Here is a 16,870-nt window from a genome sequence, read left to right as displayed (position 1 = left end):
CTCTCTCTCTCCCTAAAAAAGAAGGGGATCATGGTAAGCAAAAAACCTCTCAGTCTGTCACAAAAGGTCACAGTCTGTTCTCTATTTGTTGTTGATTCTAGAAGGAAGTTTTGCTGCTGGCTAAGAGTTGCTTCCTACATCTTTACCTCTGGAGAGGTAGGAGTAGGGACTACAGGCAGCAACAACTGCCTAGAAAGTGATGCCCCAAGGCAGCAAATGCTTTAAAAAATAATGGTAAAAAAATACTAACTCAAACTATGTAGGAAGCCAAGGATAATTCCATGTGCTTAATAGGAAGCCCGATATGCATTCAGTCACATGACCCTTTTTAAATCAAGCCTCAATATTAAAAGTTTAGTAACAGACCCAATCCGATTTGTGCTTAATTAAACATAGTATATTAGGTACAATTCTGCAAATATCTATGCATGCTAATAATTTCACTTATGTGAATAGCTCCATTTATTTCAGTAAAACTATACACTTGTGGACAGCTATTCATGTGACTATTTGGAGCCTTTAATACACAATTTCAAGGCCAGCGAGTCTCTTTTATAATACAATACTGAAGATATAATTCTCATATAAATAGCTATACAAGTGACCCAAATATTCCCACCTGTTAATTCTGAGGAAGAAAAGAATTAACAAAATAAATCACTTTATTGTTGTAGTGAGTGTTCTTAATAGGCCAGCTATAAAACCAAAAAACCAGACATACAGAGTATTGTTTGATCATCTCTACACTGCGTAAAAGATTATCCAGAATGATCTTGATGGAAAAAATCCATACTATCACATTTCTTATAATGAGTGAACCAGAAAATTAAATTACGGTCACTTAACAGTACTGAACTTCTTGGTATTGCAGCTTATGGGTTACAAACATATTTGCTGCTTTTTTCTTAGTTAATATCTAAATAAATCCATATAGAAAATGGTAAAACCTTTAAAAAGTTTAAATAAGTGGGCAGAAAGACAAGTTACAAATCTACTGACAACTACTGTGAGTATAGATGTGAGATTTACTGTTTATGAAGACCATGATGAAAATAAAAGCAGAAGCATATAGGATTGTGGATCTGGATGGCTTTATGAAACAACAGTCATTCTCCAAGAACTTTTATTATTTTAATAGCTTATTTTTATAGTTAACTACATACACACCAATTGGAAGGTGATGTCAGAACATATTACAAATACATGTTTTTATTTTAATAAGTTATAAACCATATTTTGGATCGTTATTCTCAAAGAAAATATAATAAATAGACACAGACCAGATCTATCAACAAGTGGAGGAGAAAATCAATTGAAACGAATAGAAGAGCTACAACATAAATGGCTCTTAATTGTGTAACTGTACAGTCAGGAGAATGTCAAGCACACAAGAGCCTATGCAATAGGCAAGGTACATGTAGGGGAGACACGGGAATACACCTTTCCTAGGGCCTCCATTAAATAGTCGCCGGTGTGATTGGAGCTCTACTCATTTTGTGTTCTGACAGATGGCTCTTATTTGTAAATATAAACTGTTGGGATAATTCCATCTGGGTCTGCCTCCAATTGTGTGCTCTCGGCCCTGCGTAAGTTCACAAATTTATAAATGTTATGACCAGATGGGACCAGTAGATTGAGTCTGACTTCCTGTAACACAACAGGCCATCGATTCTTAACCCATTATCTGCCATAGTGAGCTCATACAGCTCTTACAGGAAGGCATCCCATGTTGCTTTAGATTTCCACCACTAGCCTTAGTAGTTTGGTGCATGGATTAATCACTTACTGTTAAAAAATTGTGCCTTACTTTTTGCTGTGTTAATAGTTGGACAGCATCCTGACAAAGTAATCAATTTACTGCTCTCCAAACTTCTTTCACTTATCGCCATTCAGCAGCCACTATCACTGCATTCTTGCATGTGCAATCCTGTTTGTGAAAGGCAGTAACATCCCCATAACAGCCTCCGGAATCTAGGATTAATAGTGTCCCCGTGCTTCTGCACTGCTAATCAGTACCCCAAATACAATATTTTACAAATAATATACACAGGAAGTGCATAAAATCTAGAACTCTGAGGTTTTCCACCTCCAGTCATTACTGATGCATAACTGGGCTACACATATTCCTGCATGGATCAGTTATAATGGGTGAAATCACAAACCCATGGCAGCCTCCCTGTCAGGGCTCTGGCCAGTGGTGCAGAAAATGTTTCAAGCAAAGTTAATCTCCCTTCCCTTAAATCATGCTATAGTCAGTAATCTGGAGCACAGTAACACTGATAAAAGTGAGCAGCTGGAAAAATAGCCTGCTCCCTCTGCCAATACTGAAGTAAGAAGCTGTTACTTGCGGTGCAGATGGCAACACAACTTTTGGGGAATTTCAAACCATCTCAGATGTCTTTTGATGGCCCAACTTCTGCTTTTGACTATCGTGGGAATGATGAAGTGACAATTCCTTAAATTATCCTAGCAGCCATCAGGAGGATGGGATCGGAAGACTGGGGATCAAGTGATCACAGGATGATTACAGGGCACAATGATCAAGTAGTATTAGAGGCAGAGTAGACCTAGGTCAAATAGGGACATAGATGGTGAAAAACTTGCAGAAGGACAAAGACCAGTCACACAATTTAGATTCTGGAAGTTCAGAGAGGGATGAGGTTGAAGAGAAGGGTTCTGGGAAGCTGGGAAAAAAAATTAAATCAGAATTTTAGGCCATATTGGCCCAGTCAAAAGTAGTAGCTTGTATTTCTAACAGTAGCTATGTTAAGACACCCCTCTCATTTTGTGGCATCTATAACTGTGCCAGGCACTTCACTGAAGTGACATAAAGACAAAGAACACCTGTCCTAAGGGGCTTGCATTAAGGCCCAATCCTGCACTGAGCACTCTGTGGGTGGACCCCTGCAGCTGCAGAGAGCCAGCCACACTAGTTCCGAAGAGACTTTGTACGGAATGAGGCTGTGTGGAATTCACTGCAGGGCTGGGGCCTTAATTTCAGATGTGTCAAAGTGAGTGGAGGGTGAAGAAATGAAGAAGGGAGATGGAGGGAGGGGAAGGAATGAAAAAAGCGGCAGCCATGTAAATGCAAATGCCGCAGGGGATATTTAAATCCCCCGCGGATTTGCAATTCCGAAGTGTCTCATTAGCAGCCCTTTTCCGGAAAGGGATGCCAATGTAGACACAGCCATATAGTTTGCCATCTCAGGATTTAGATCCTAAGCTTTTTTTGGGGGGGAGGAGGGTCTGTGTTTGTGCAGTGCCTGGCGCAGTATGGTCTTAGTCCATGACTGGACTCCTAGGGGTTACCACAGTACACCTAATAAATGAGTAATAATATATTGAAAAGGGACCTACAAAGGATGTGAGCTTGTGTGACATCCACCATCTTGGCCAATACACTGGGAATTGAACAGGCGACCTCCAAAACGAAAAGAATGAGCTGCTACAACTTGAATGGAAGAGCAAAGTTTCCCTAACTGGGGATGTAACAGATTCCTAAAAGGGAGCTGTAAAACACACTCACCAGGCAAAAAGCAAGAAATGGTGCCTTATCCTCCTTCAATTGCTTTTTTTATCTTGGAAAATACTGGAAATATTGAGTCTGCCCTACCATGATTTTTCTAGAGAACCTCCTGAATATCTCTTGTTGTGTCTGGTGAGACCGCACACCTCAGTGAAGGGGTGTGGATGTTGACTCATTAACAAACTTTATTTTTCCAAAGTTTTAGTCTGTCACTGAAATTAAATAGATGGTGACAACCTTCTCCTCCCAATCAAAACCAAACACATCAATGAAACCTGTAAGTTTATGAATGGGTGCTAAACACGATTTGCCCTTGGCTGCAACTCAACTTAAACTGGATTTAGTTGCAATCATTGACTGATATATATTTTCACAAATGGCCAATTTTGCTACTGTAGAAAAACCCATAGATCAGTGATGGGCAACTTGAGCTAGTGAGTAGGCTGCATGAGTGCCTCTCATTCATCTCAGAGGGCCACAAGATTGGCATAACCAAGACAGTTGCCTGGGACAGGGTAATTTTACTAACTGTGCTTGCTTACCTAGAATTTGTGGTATATGCCAATTGAACCATACAAGTGCTTTGACGGGATGCAAAGGGAGTGCTCAGCTCTCACAGTCAATGTGTGCAACCAGCATGCACCTTACTTCACGTTCCCTTGCTTTAGGTGTGTCGCTTTAGTAATATTAGGAGGGAAAAATGAAATAGACAGAAACCCGTAAAATCTGGCAACCCTGCCCATGTGCAATGGTAAACAAAATGTCTTGCAAGCCACAATGGGCCGCAGGTAGCCCACCACTACCGTAGAGCCTTCCAGGCAGACAAAAGCTAAATTTCCAACTTGAAAAAACCAGCAGAATAAAAAGAAATGCACACTGCCCTATTCTTCCAACCCAATTCCCTCCTTTTACACCTTTTTATATGTTAGAGAGAAGCAAAAAAAAAAAAAAAAGTCCACAAGCTGTGTCAATTTGGGGATTTGTCCACAGAGGTTATGAATTCTGCGTAATATTATGATCTCTATGTATCTTGACATAGCTGCAAACTCCATTTTGTAGCTGCTGACTTTTGCCTTCCTTTTGCAACTTCCTGTTGGGCTGAAATTCTAAAGGCTGTTGGCAAAAAAGCAACAAAAGAAGGTTGCTGAGTTAAAATGTTTGGCCACTGAAATGTCACAGCTCTGAACAACAGACAGGCTTCCAACTGCAGAGCTGGTTTAGCAGAGGAGAGGTGGCCTTAGTCCCAAAATCACCTGGAAGAGGTTTTTGCTCAGGTAAGGAAATCACCTGACAAAGAAGTTATAAACAGGGAGAGGAGTTGGCCTACCTCAGCTGTTTGGTCATTTTGTCTCTGGTTGAAGAGGAGCACGTAGAGGCTGCATGAGGCAGCAGATTCCCTAAGCACAGGGTAAGCTAGCAAGGGACACTGGGTTTAGGATGTATGCTTATATGCTCTGAGCTGTCCTGTGAGTTATACAGGTAAGTGAACAAGAAATAATGTAAAAACAATGTTGAGTCCTGTGGTACCTTAAAAACTAACAGATTTATTGGGGCATAAGCTTTTATGGGAAAAAACTACTTCATCAAATGAATTGGGAGTGGAAATTACAGAAGTAGCTCCTGCCTCCACCATGAGGGGCTCAACCACCTGCACATCCACTAATGTGATAAATGCCATTTAGTGCCAGCAATGCCCCTCTGCCATGTATATTGGCCAAACTGGACAGTCTCTGCATCAGAGGATAAATGAACACTAATCAGACATCAGGAATGCTAACACACATAACCCTGTAGGGGAACACTTTAACCGCCCTAGATATTCAGTAATGGATTTGAAAGTAGCCACCCTTACGCTAAAGAATTCTAAACCCAATCACAAAGGGAGACAGCTGAACTGGAATTAATTTACAAATTCAACACTACCAATTTAGGACTGAATAAGGATCTCAGCTGGTTAACGCACTACAAAGGCAATTTCCCCTCTCTGGATATTCACATCTCCATACCAAATGCTGTGAATGACCCACTTCCATGCTGACTTGATTAGTGTCATTAACACAAACAACTTCTTCCTCATATATACACCCCTGCTTCTGTAACTTCCACTCCAATTCATCTGATGAAACAGGTTTTTCCAATGAAAGCTTATGCCCTAATAAATCTGTCTCCAAGGGCATGTCTACAGTACAGAATTATTTAAAAATAACGTATTGCAAAATAACTCCCGATTTTTAAATAAGTTCATTCCCCCAGGAAAACAGGAGTACAGATTTTGAAATAACTAGCCTGTTACTTCAAAATAATAGGCTTCGTAGTATGGACGATCCACTTATTATTATTTTGAAATAACTCTCTAGTGTAGACCAGGACTAAAGTGCCATGGGACTCCTCATTGTTTTTGCAGATACAGACTATCATGGCTACCCCTCTAAGATATAATGTGTTACACTTGTGAAATGTGGCTCCGTGTTAAATGATTCACAACCAACACAGTGCCTCCTGAGAGAGATAAATTGTCACCCGGGAGGTTCATGCCTTTTGGGGTGGAGTTCTGAGAGAGGTGTGTTTAAGTATGGGAGTGTATGGGAGGGGTCGTCATTGCACCTACAGGCTAGGCAGCTGGACAGCAGGTTCCAGTTCTCAGATGGCATGCCAGACAGGTCTGCAGCCCAAGAAGATGATGGTAAAGTGTGAATTTTGTTCAAGTCCTGGCAGCTTAACACATCCAGGGACTCAGAAGTTTGGATTCTTCCCATAGCATCCTGGTGGGTGACTAGAAATGGGGCACCTGACTGGATCTATGACACAAGTCCAGTTGTTTGTTTGTTTTTTAAACTATCCCCATGTACAGAATGTAGCAAAGGAACACACAAACTAGTGTTAGTAACTAGATACTTTTTTTCAAACATTTAGGCCTGGCTGAGGCTCTGTAGCAGTTGCACCCTCTGGTGGCTGTGTTATGTTACTGAAGGAGAAAGATGAAAAACCTGAGCGGAAAGAATGCATCTGTATGCACTAAATGTTATGTACGTGGAAGAAAACAAAAGAGATTAAAAATAGCTCAGGATTTTTTACATGAGTGCCTAAAGTTGGCCTCCTGGTGAGAGGTTTTCAAAAGCCATGTGCCCCTAAGTCGTGAGGTGTTCAGAGGTGTACAGTGAAGGGCGCTATATGCGTTTGTTAGACAGAAAATAGTCTGTTCGGTGACTTTCAATAAGACTAGTGCTCCAACAGCCCTTAGGTACTTGTAAAAATCCCACCTATGATAAAAACATTATGATCTACATTACCAGGAAACCAAACTTCAGCTGAGCAACCCACTTGATTTGTAGTTTTCAAAACCAGAAGAAACAATTATGATTATCTAGGCTGACCTCCTTACCACAGGCCATAGAATTTCACTCAGTTAATTTCTGTAATTTCTCCCCGCACTCCAGACCTTATCCAGCCTTAAGGGGAGTCAGGGAGAGTTTATGCCTCAGGGAGGACTCTTTCCTCATGTAACCTGGTATATCAAGGAGTGCACAGCATGCACCTACATCACTTGAGTACTACAGACTGCCTGCTATGCTCACTGGTATGGGAAGGCCAGGTCACATCCTCCCAACTCCCTCTGGGGATTCATGTGCCTCTGAGTGCACAGGCGGAACTTGTGACTGACGTTTGTGCTAGATTTGCAAAATGCGTGTGGACATGTGATGGATGGTGGGGAGGGTAGGTTCTTGTGAAATCTCATCTCCACACCACTCCTGACATCCCAATAAAGACATGTGACAATCTAGACCCAAGCCTTCTCTCAGACAAAGCAGTTGAGAATTCATAGAGGGATAGATTCCTTTTTTTTTTTCTTTTTGAGCAGCTGCATCGAAGCACACTATGAAAGTAGGTTTCACTTTTCTTTGTAAGAGACATTCCTTCTTGGTATGCTAATGTGCTAACACATTGTCCATAGTGATGTATTATACTGCATCCAGATCTCTCTTCTTGGGAATTTTCTATGTGCTAATGAACAACAGTGGGGAAAAAACCTCAAACACCTTAAGAGTACTAAAATAACTTCTGGAAGTAGCTAATCTGTTATGCCCTGGATCAACAATTTCACAGCGCTGTTTTCATAAAAGCAAAGCTCAGAAACTATTATATGATGTTGGTTAGTTTCCCTAAAGATTTGGGGGTTGTTTATAATCAGCTTCATTTCTTTACTCTTTGTGCGGTTTTTAGCTTTATGTAAGAAGGGGTTTTTTTGTTTTTGTTAGAGGGACCTGAACTTCCTCTTCCCACTTTAGCAGCATTTTGGATCTGGATTTAAACCCAATCTCTAGTGGAAATGCAAAGAGAGGGTGTGAATTTCTTTCTCCTAGGTTGCTCATGTTACACCCTAAACATAAACACACCCATTTCTCTAGCATCTGAATGTGGGAGGTGCCAAATGTTTATCTTTGATGCTCCAAAGGAACCCATACACCAGAGGTTGCTCAGCAGATGCACCGAATCTGCTTCCCTGGCCAGACCTCTCAGCTGGATTCTGTGTAGAGCCAGTGCCTTCCAAGCCTTCTAGCTGAGTTTGATGTACTGGTGCTTCACATTGCTATGACCTCATCCCAGCAGCTTTCCTGCCTTCGTAGGTTCTCAGCTGTGACTTAAGCTGTCAGAAGGTGAGAGCATGCGAGGCTGATTATATCAACCCACTGTGCTCCTTGTCACAGAATGGCAGTCCACTGTAGCAGGAGAGGGGCCCAGCACCACTTTTGATTAGCCAACTCTTCTCTCTAGGTCAGGAGAATAGGAGAGTCAGGTGACCACCAGCCCTGGCACGATAACGCAGAAAATTGGAGAAGGGTAACAGGGCTCCTGAAAGGAACTCTGAGACACTGGGAAGCTGATGCTTTGAGAGCAGGAAGACTGACCTACAGCTGTATCCAGGTGCAGACTATGTGGGGCCTTAAACACTGAATTATTTTGTGTCTGAAGGATGTTTCTGCCTTTCTAGAAAGAACTGGATTACAGGAATATAAAGAGAACAGCTGGACAAAGCAAGCCTGAATCTAATCACAGCCACTGGAGAGAGGGCAGAGAGTCCTTCGAACCAGAGGAAAGGATTTAGGCCTGGACAGCCAATAGAAATGTTACAAAAACTTCATAAATCAGATGCTCTAGACGGAAAATTGTCTTTAACACCTCTGGACCGTGTGGAGGCTTTGAGGAGCCCTGAAGGAAGAGGAAACTCAGGCAGAGTTCTTGAGAAACGATGCTGGCCACAAGGAGGCACTTAGGAGCCAGCCAACCCCATTACACTCTCCCATTTGTCTATCTCTGCCTAATCATTGTCTCTTGTTTTATAAGCTCTTTGTTCTGCATTTGTACAGCACCTAACACGATGGTGTCCTAGTCCAAGACTCTGGCTCCTAGAAACTGCCGTAATACAAATGATACATAATAAAAAACCCTTATAGTCAAGGGAAGTTAGAATACTCACAATTCTTTCAAATTAGCAGCTGTCCTAACCAACATAGGAGACTGTCTCATGACATCTACATAGCATGTTGTGTACTATATCTTTCTTACAATGTACTGCATAGACTTCCAATCAAAATGCACTGTATGCATTTTGTCTCAAAATACTGGCTACTGCCTGCACGCTTGAAAGTAAACTGTGTAATGAAAAAATGTCTTCTAAAATCCTGTGTCCCTGTGTAGACAAATGCAGCATCTATACAATAATCTATTATTTCAGCATTGATGCACACATATGATGGACACACACAACTATCAAATACTGTCTGTGTTTGTGGATCTGCACTGAAAACTATTCTGTAGTTCAAATATAAATTTCAGTGTCATTACTCCATCTTCACATAAATGCAAAACCAAATTTCTCAATTTGGTTTATTTAGGCCCATGCAACAGTGCCACCTGCTGGAACGTGGCTTGCATTGCGCATGCAATAACATTTACAAAGATCAAGTGACTTCATTAGAAAAAAAAGTCTCGTGCAAAGAAAGATGAGTTCAAAGAAACATGTGATTTAATGCTAGCTTTGTCACTGGGGGAATCTACCTTAATATCTCATTGTAGTTCTTCTCCCCACACCCACTCAAATAGTCTGCTTTAACGGACTTTCCTTGAGGAAAGTGAGGCTAGAACAGAGGCTATTAATGAAGCTGTGAATACTGGCAAACAGACTGGGGAAAAATATAATCATCCATAGCTGCTTAAAATGTCATATTTTGTCTTTGGAGCTGTTGGCTCTTCTCTCAATTGTTGTTGGTGGTATTTTTGCCTGCTTTGTTTTGAGCTTTTGTTTTGGGCTGATGTTTCTCACCTTTATTCTCTTGTTTAATGGGTCTGACTCTCTCTTCATTTTATGTGTTTAGATTTGTCCTTGCTTTGATATGAGTAAAACTGTCATTGTCACCAGGGGCTTGAGACGATATAATCACTGAAGTAAATATACTCATAGCTAAAAGTTATGGTGGATAGTCTCCATAGAGGCAGAAATCTAGATTTCAGCATTACTCTAGTCCTCCTCCACCAAAGTTGCCTACTTTTGCTTTTGTGTCTTCAGTCAATGCGACTGTGTCCACCAATGTGTGTGTTCCTAGTTCTCCCTTATCAACTTCCCAGCTGCCAGGGTCAGAGCTGGGCCTGGCATGTGCCACAGTGGCAGGAAAGGGGTTAGGGTTGAGCGGAGAAAGGGCCTGAGCTGGCGGAGGGGGAGGGAGAAGGGAGCTGATGGGGTGGAGAGGGAAAAGGGGCCTAAGTTGGTGGGGTTGGGGAGGGAGAAGGGGCCCAGGATGGCATGGCCCCTGGTCGTGGAGGAGGGAAGAGGGGGGGCAAGGTTGCCTACCCCCTGTGAGGGGGGAGGGAAGTTGATGAGTGCAGTGAGCAGGGGGTACAGTCTCCTAGTATCATTATAATAAGTACTTGCCTCAACGGAAATATGGAACAGACTTCGTATTTTTGCTGCATACATTTATAAGTATCAATGTAAGTATAGTGATTTTCTTAATTCAAATGTTATTGACTTACCCATTATCCAAACCATTCTGCCCAAGTTTCTTTCCTATGTCCCCTACCATCACTCCTGGCATAGGAAGCAATGTTTTTGTATCTCGAATCTATGTGGAAATTAAATAAAACAATATTATAGTCATGAAAAAACTAATGCTCTTGGTGGACTCCTTTCAAACAGTGAAAAGTACTCCCAATTTACATTTTATTATTAACAATTTTTAATCACATTATTTTTCGAAATTCAGGTAAACAGAATCCAGTCTTGAAAATAGTTTCTTCTTGTGCATCTTTTCATACAAGATACTCTCAATTCAATAATAAAAGTCGCTTGGAAATCTTTCACTTTCATTGATAACACGCCACTACTTACACTATCATACTCCCAATGTGCATTTGTCTTCTAATCACAACTAGCATAGAAACCTCCTTTTGGTCTGATAATTACTGATTGGCATGTGGACAGATACGGGTTCATTTAGCACTTGGAGCAAAGATTTCCCACCAGGCAATGCTATGCTGCTTTCTGTATCCCATAGTTCAGTGCAGGTTCTTGCTTTGGAAGGGCTGTTCTCCATTCAGTACGCTAATGTAGATGTCTGTCTGTTCTATCTTCAATGCAGATGAGGCTAGGAGTATTTCGGTAATCCAATCACCCTTGTCTGGTGTCTTCCTCTGCCATTTCATTGCTTTGTCTTTGGTTAAAGCAGTGGCCACACGGCAGTCAATCGGGAGTTTGAAGTAAACCCCTAACTCAAATTAGCTGTTACTCCTCGTGGAATGTGTAGACACAGACAGTTATTCCAGGCTACTCAGTTTCCAAAATGGTGACCGCCCGGGAACATGCTAATGAAGCGTGGGATATTTAAATCCCGCGCTTCATTTGCAATTTCGGTCACCCTCATTAGCCTCCCTAGTTTGAACTAGGGGGCTAGTGTAGACGTACCCTGAAAGAACTGGGCTTGTTTAGTTTAGAATAGAGAAGACAGAGAGGGGACATGATAGCAGTTTTCAAGTACATAAAAGAGTGTTACAAAGAGGAGGGAGACAAATTGTTCTCCTTGGCCTCTGAGGATAGGACAAGAAGCAATGGACTTAAACTGCAGCAAGGGAGGTTTAGGTTGGACATTAGGAAAAATTTCCTAACTGTCAGGGTGGCTAAACACTGGAATATATTGCCCAGGGAGGTTGTGGAATCTCCATCTCTGGATATATTTAAGAGTAGGTTAGATAGAAATCTATCAGAGATGGTCTAGACAGTGCTTGGTCCTGCCATGAGGGGAGGAGACTGGACTCAATGACCTCTCGAGGTCCCTTCCAGTTCTAGTGTTCTATGATTTTAAGGACTAATGCAGAGTCCCGAACTTAGGACAGAACAATCCCAAGCACTGCTATAGGCTGGGGGCCAACTGGCTAAGCAGCAGTTCAGCAGAAAAGGCCCTGAGGATTACAGTGAATGAGAAGCTGGATATGAATCAATAGTGTGCTCTTGTTGCCAAGAAGGCTAAAGGCATATTGGGCTGTATTAGTAGGAGCACTGCCAGCAGATGGGGGGAAGTGATTATTTTCCCTATTCAGTACTGGTGAGACCACATCTGAGTACTGAATCCAGTTTTGGGCCTAGAATGTGGACAAATTCGAAATAGTCCAGAGGAGAGCAACAAAAATGATTGCCTGGCTGGAGCACATGACTTATGAGGAGAGGCTGATGGGAACTGGGCTTATTTAGTCTTCAGAAAAGAAGAATGAGGGGAGATCTGACAGCAGCCAACTATGTGAAGAGGATGGAGCTAGGCTGTTCTCAGTGATGATAGAGCAAGGCAGATAACAGAACAAGAAGCAATGGACTCAAGTTGCAGTAAGGAAGGTTGAGGGTGGATATTAGGAAAAACTATTTCACTCAGAGAATGGTGAAGCACTGGAATGGGTCACGTAAGGTGGTGGTGGAATCTCCATCCTTAGAAATTTTTAAGGCCAGACATGACAAAACCCTGGCTGGAATGATTTATCTGGGATTGATCCTGCTTTAAGCAAGGAGTTGGACTAGATGGCTTCTTGAGCTCCAAACCTAATCTTCTATGATTATATTATTCAATTTCTGGTGCCCTGCACACACGCTTCAGTTAACATTATATGCTTAGGTTCTACCTTGCCATAAACTAGCAGTACTCTGGAAGATTAACAGTCCACCACAGCTGAAAAGCCGGTGTTTGCATTTTGTTTCACTTGCAACACACGCTGCCACTTGAACTCTCTCCATAAAGTCAAAACTCTCTCCATAAATTTTTTTCTTTTTTTCTTCATACATGTAATGTTCAAAAACAATTAAAATAATGTATACCCTCTTCCTTCATCCCACTGACATTTCAAATAATGATGCTAGAATTAGTTGCCATGTTTTTGGCCCCTTTTGGAGATCCTCAGACACCAATGCACATGCGGTGTGCAAGTATTGAGGATCCTCATTAGAAAATGGGACTGCATCTAATGTCCCCTAAACCAATGGGAGTGTTTCTATTTGGACACATGTAACTTCCAACATATATGCCCTCACTGATTCTTGTTGCATTTATTATTCCATATTATTTATTTGCCCAGTTTGTGTTAAGCACTTTCCAAGCATTTAGGGCCATTCTCCACTCTGCAGAGCTCCTGATTTAAAGTAGTTCACATTTTGTAGGCTATTTCAAACTGTGTGTGTGATGCAATAATATGGAGGTTCATTTGCACTTTCTACTTACAGCAAATTTGACTGTAATCTTGACTCAAAAGCATAGTCACCAAATAAATACTGAAGTTTGGTGGGAAATATTGAAGACATCTTTACAGAAATCACGTAATGGACATAATACAATGACGTGTTTTTTTAAGTAGTACTCCTTTCTCACCTGCACAACAAAGGAATGTAATCCGTGGCACTGTCCATCAGGAGTGTACAGCTGGGCGTAGACGACAGCATGAGTGGCATTTTTCCCCATGTTGCCCACCCAAAACTTGGCAGCTTCAAAATCAGGAGTGTTGATGATAAATTTCTATAAAGAGTCAAAAAGTGGGAAAGTCTTAAATCATACTAATGAATGTACGTCCATCATTTCTTTTTGTTTGCTGCCACTGTAACATTTTGAAAATGGCCAGCATTTCATACCATACTTCAATCCTGCACATTCACAACAAGGAGAGTGGAACTGACAGGAATCTTTCAGGCTAAGCTTTATTCTGGAATGTATGTCTAAGGAAAAGTCAGGGCAGAACATGTGTTTAATTGTCAACTTGAGGACTAAAATTCAACCTCTCAACTTTCTTATAACATGTTGAGCGGAGGGAGTGCCATGGACACCCACAATAGTCTTGAGTGTTTTGCAAAATGCTCCTAACATCTTGATACCATGCCCTATTCTGCAAAGTCCTCTGTGTCCTCATTGACTCCATTTGCTTCAATGAGACTTTCTGTGAGAGGACAAATCTACCCTCACTGAGCTGACGGCAGGACAGGGACAAAAGATGTTATGTTGCCTAACAGACTTAAACAGAAAAAAAACATATAGCTGCGTTCATTTGCTTCCACCAATAAGGAGGCTCAGCAAAGGGCAGGCTGGAATTTTTGCCGAGTAAGGTATGTATATTGTACTTATGTTTTAAAACCGTAATCCCCTTTGCGTATTATTTTAAAACCACTTTATGACTTACAAGATATGTCTACTCTGCAATCACTAAGTGTGGTCGTAGCTTGCATAGACATGCCCAAGAAATAAGATGGATTTTATCTGAGACTGCACAACTTGCTAGACAGCTCCTGAGCAGTCTCTCTGGAGGGCTGACAGAGAGAGAGCTGCTTCCGTTGCTGAAGCAGAATTTATTTTAAAAAAATCTGTTTTGGTTCTTCCTAGACAGATTTTTTTTTAAATCCTTCCTGGGAAAATTTCATGTATCTGACTTTTTGTTCTAATTCAGAATGGTGTATTTTAAAAGCAACATTTTTTGTGGGATGGAAATTCCAGTTCTCACACCGCTTTACTATTGCTAAAAAGTGGCAGATAAGAGCAAAGTATTAATTATTGTTAATCATAAAATCATTTTGTCCCAATATCTTTATAATAGAATGTAAACGATAAAAGTACCGCTTCAGTAGATTACAGACTAACCTGTGTGCTGGGATCATATCTGGCAGTTGTCCGGATGCCCTTGGTATTGCTGCCATGGCTGACTTCAGTCAGAGCAAAACATCCAAAAATCTAAATGGTGAATCAATAGGTGCAAATCAACTCAAATGTAAACATGGTAACTCAAACCTTTTCAAGTCAAGAGTATTACTCACTAGGGTATTGCTGTAAGAACGAGAGTTAATAAAAATCTCCAGCTGCTTAGTAGGAGATTGCACTGGGCCAAATTCATCCCTTGTGTAAGCCGGCACAACTCCTGAAATAAGGTGACAGGGTTATTCTGATTTATAATGGCAGATTATTCATTATACCCAACATATAAGAAAAGTGGGACTGGCTCTTTGAGTTGAAGGAACTGTTGCCTACTAAAAAGAGGAAAGGTGGGTTGGTCCCTCTGCAGGGAAGCCTTAGGGATAACTGGTGCTTAATTTATGCAAGGGCTGAGCACTGGTGCCATTAGCCTTGGAAGTTCATAGCTCTGGCACTTCTGGGCTTGCTGCACCACTTATGAATATAAAATATTGCTTCAACCCTGGCACCTAATAGCTTGAGCCCAGGGACATCTTTCATTAATTAAGCATTGGGTACAGTTTAGTTTGAAAAAAGATTAGTCTGTTTTATTTAAAAATTGACAATAATCCAAACACGTGGAAGGGACAAACTCAGATGAAATCCAGAGTGTGTAAATTCTTTTCTTAACAGAGTGTGAAATCCAGTTACACCGCAGTCAGTGAATTGCTTTCCCTTACATTAGGGGTAAATTTAGCTTCTTACCTTTAGTCTTGTACAGCCTAAGAGACAGGGTAGTATAGAGTTTTTTTGTATGTCTGGGCAAAATCTGACAATGGAGCCCTCCAGTCTTAAAAAATTACTGAGAAGAGTCTGTGGGGTGGGACTGGAAAGCAAGTCTGCCACTGCTGCAGAGTCAGTGCAGTGCTCGGCTACTGTCCCATGAAGTTGGGCTCTGCTTCCTGCACCAAGCATTGGGACCTGGTGTGGGGGGGTCACAGCATCACTCAGGTTTGACCCAGCTGCCCCTCTCCCACGATGGAGGGGCCACTGGGTCAAATTTTAATAAGTAGCGCTTTGACCCTGAGTGGTAGGTCAAAAAGCCACTCAGTTTGGGAGCCCTTTCAAAAAAGGTGAAAGATCAGATTAAACTGAAACAGATACATGACACTAGGCCCCCTCCCCCCCCTTGCAGTTAAGGTCTGCGTCACTAATTGGATTCATATTGATTTTACCATAAGCCAATCTGCTTGTTCCATAACATGAGCTGATGGATAAATACACATTTTTTTAAAAAGGGGAATAAAAGAAAAAGATCACTCAGTAGTTCAAGTTAGTGGCAATACAATTTTGTCAGTGCCTCTTTCAACTACATCAGTTACTCTATGGGGAAAAACAATAACATGTCTTTGACAAATGTACAGGAGCTCTTTCAGAATTATTAATACTGTACTGAAATCTGTCATTAGAGTGATGTTGTGGACTATGGAATGGAAAGCATAATTCATGACAGGGCTCTGACTGGGCAGCAAAGTGTGCCCCTCTAAGGCAAGAGAGGGAAGACTCTCTCTAATATTCACCCCTACACTTAACAGCCTCCACTTAAGTCTTCTTAAGGGACAATGCCAGAGCAAATAGTGTAATGGCTCCTGCCTCTCCTTGAGGAGCACTCAAGTCAGTACAATAGTGCATGAACAGAATGTGTCAAACAGATTTACAAACATTAAGGAAGATCTGGGATGCCTAGTACTCAGAATGTGAGATGGTTCATTTCTGTACTTGAAACTTAACAGTAAAACTTAACTTGTAGTAAGTGTAAGAATAGATGAGAATAAATATATGTGTTGGCTGTCTTAAAATAGTTTTTTCTCTATTGCTTTGTTCCAATGCATAACTATACATATTTTGCTTTAAGAAGGCTGTTAAACAATATCATGAGACATATATTCCGGCAGGATGGAAAAGCAGGTTCTTGAGATCTGGTTAGAACTGTAGGGTAATAAGTGGTTGGTATGCTTAAAGTGGTGTGCCGGGGCCCCCGTTTAATGGTATATCTAGATTCCAATTACAGGGCATGACTGCAGCTCAAGCCAACATATGACTGACTTTTAACTTCACTAACTCAAGGCTAGGACTATTAGTAAATTAACCCAGAGTTCTGGGT

General features: G+C 41.4%; 1 protein-coding gene across 4 annotated transcripts in view; it reads right to left on the bottom strand.

The window, feature by feature from the left end:
* The window catches only part of ACOX3 (acyl-CoA oxidase 3, pristanoyl), a 63,379-nt gene that overhangs the window by 31,688 nt on the left and 14,821 nt on the right, over nucleotides 1-16,870 (bottom strand). For all 4 annotated transcript variants that reach the window (XM_075930812.2, XM_089777788.1, XM_006128241.5 and 1 more), the window contains 3 exons: nucleotides 14,680-14,769; nucleotides 13,426-13,569; nucleotides 10,556-10,644 (listed from right to left, as the gene is read on the bottom strand). In XM_075930812.2, coding sequence (XP_075786927.2) covers nucleotides 10,556-10,644; nucleotides 13,426-13,569; nucleotides 14,680-14,769 — 323 coding nt within the window. The remainder of the gene's footprint in view (nucleotides 1-10,555; nucleotides 10,645-13,425; nucleotides 13,570-14,679; nucleotides 14,770-16,870) is intronic.

The sequence above is a fragment of the Pelodiscus sinensis genome, chromosome 4, assembly GCF_052426305.1.
Source record: "Pelodiscus sinensis isolate ZL-2025 chromosome 4, ASM5242630v1, whole genome shotgun sequence".
NCBI lineage: Eukaryota > Metazoa > Chordata > Testudines > Trionychidae > Pelodiscus > Pelodiscus sinensis.
The sequence above is the reverse complement of the archived record's forward strand: the minus strand, read 5'-3'. Positions and strand labels throughout refer to the sequence as shown.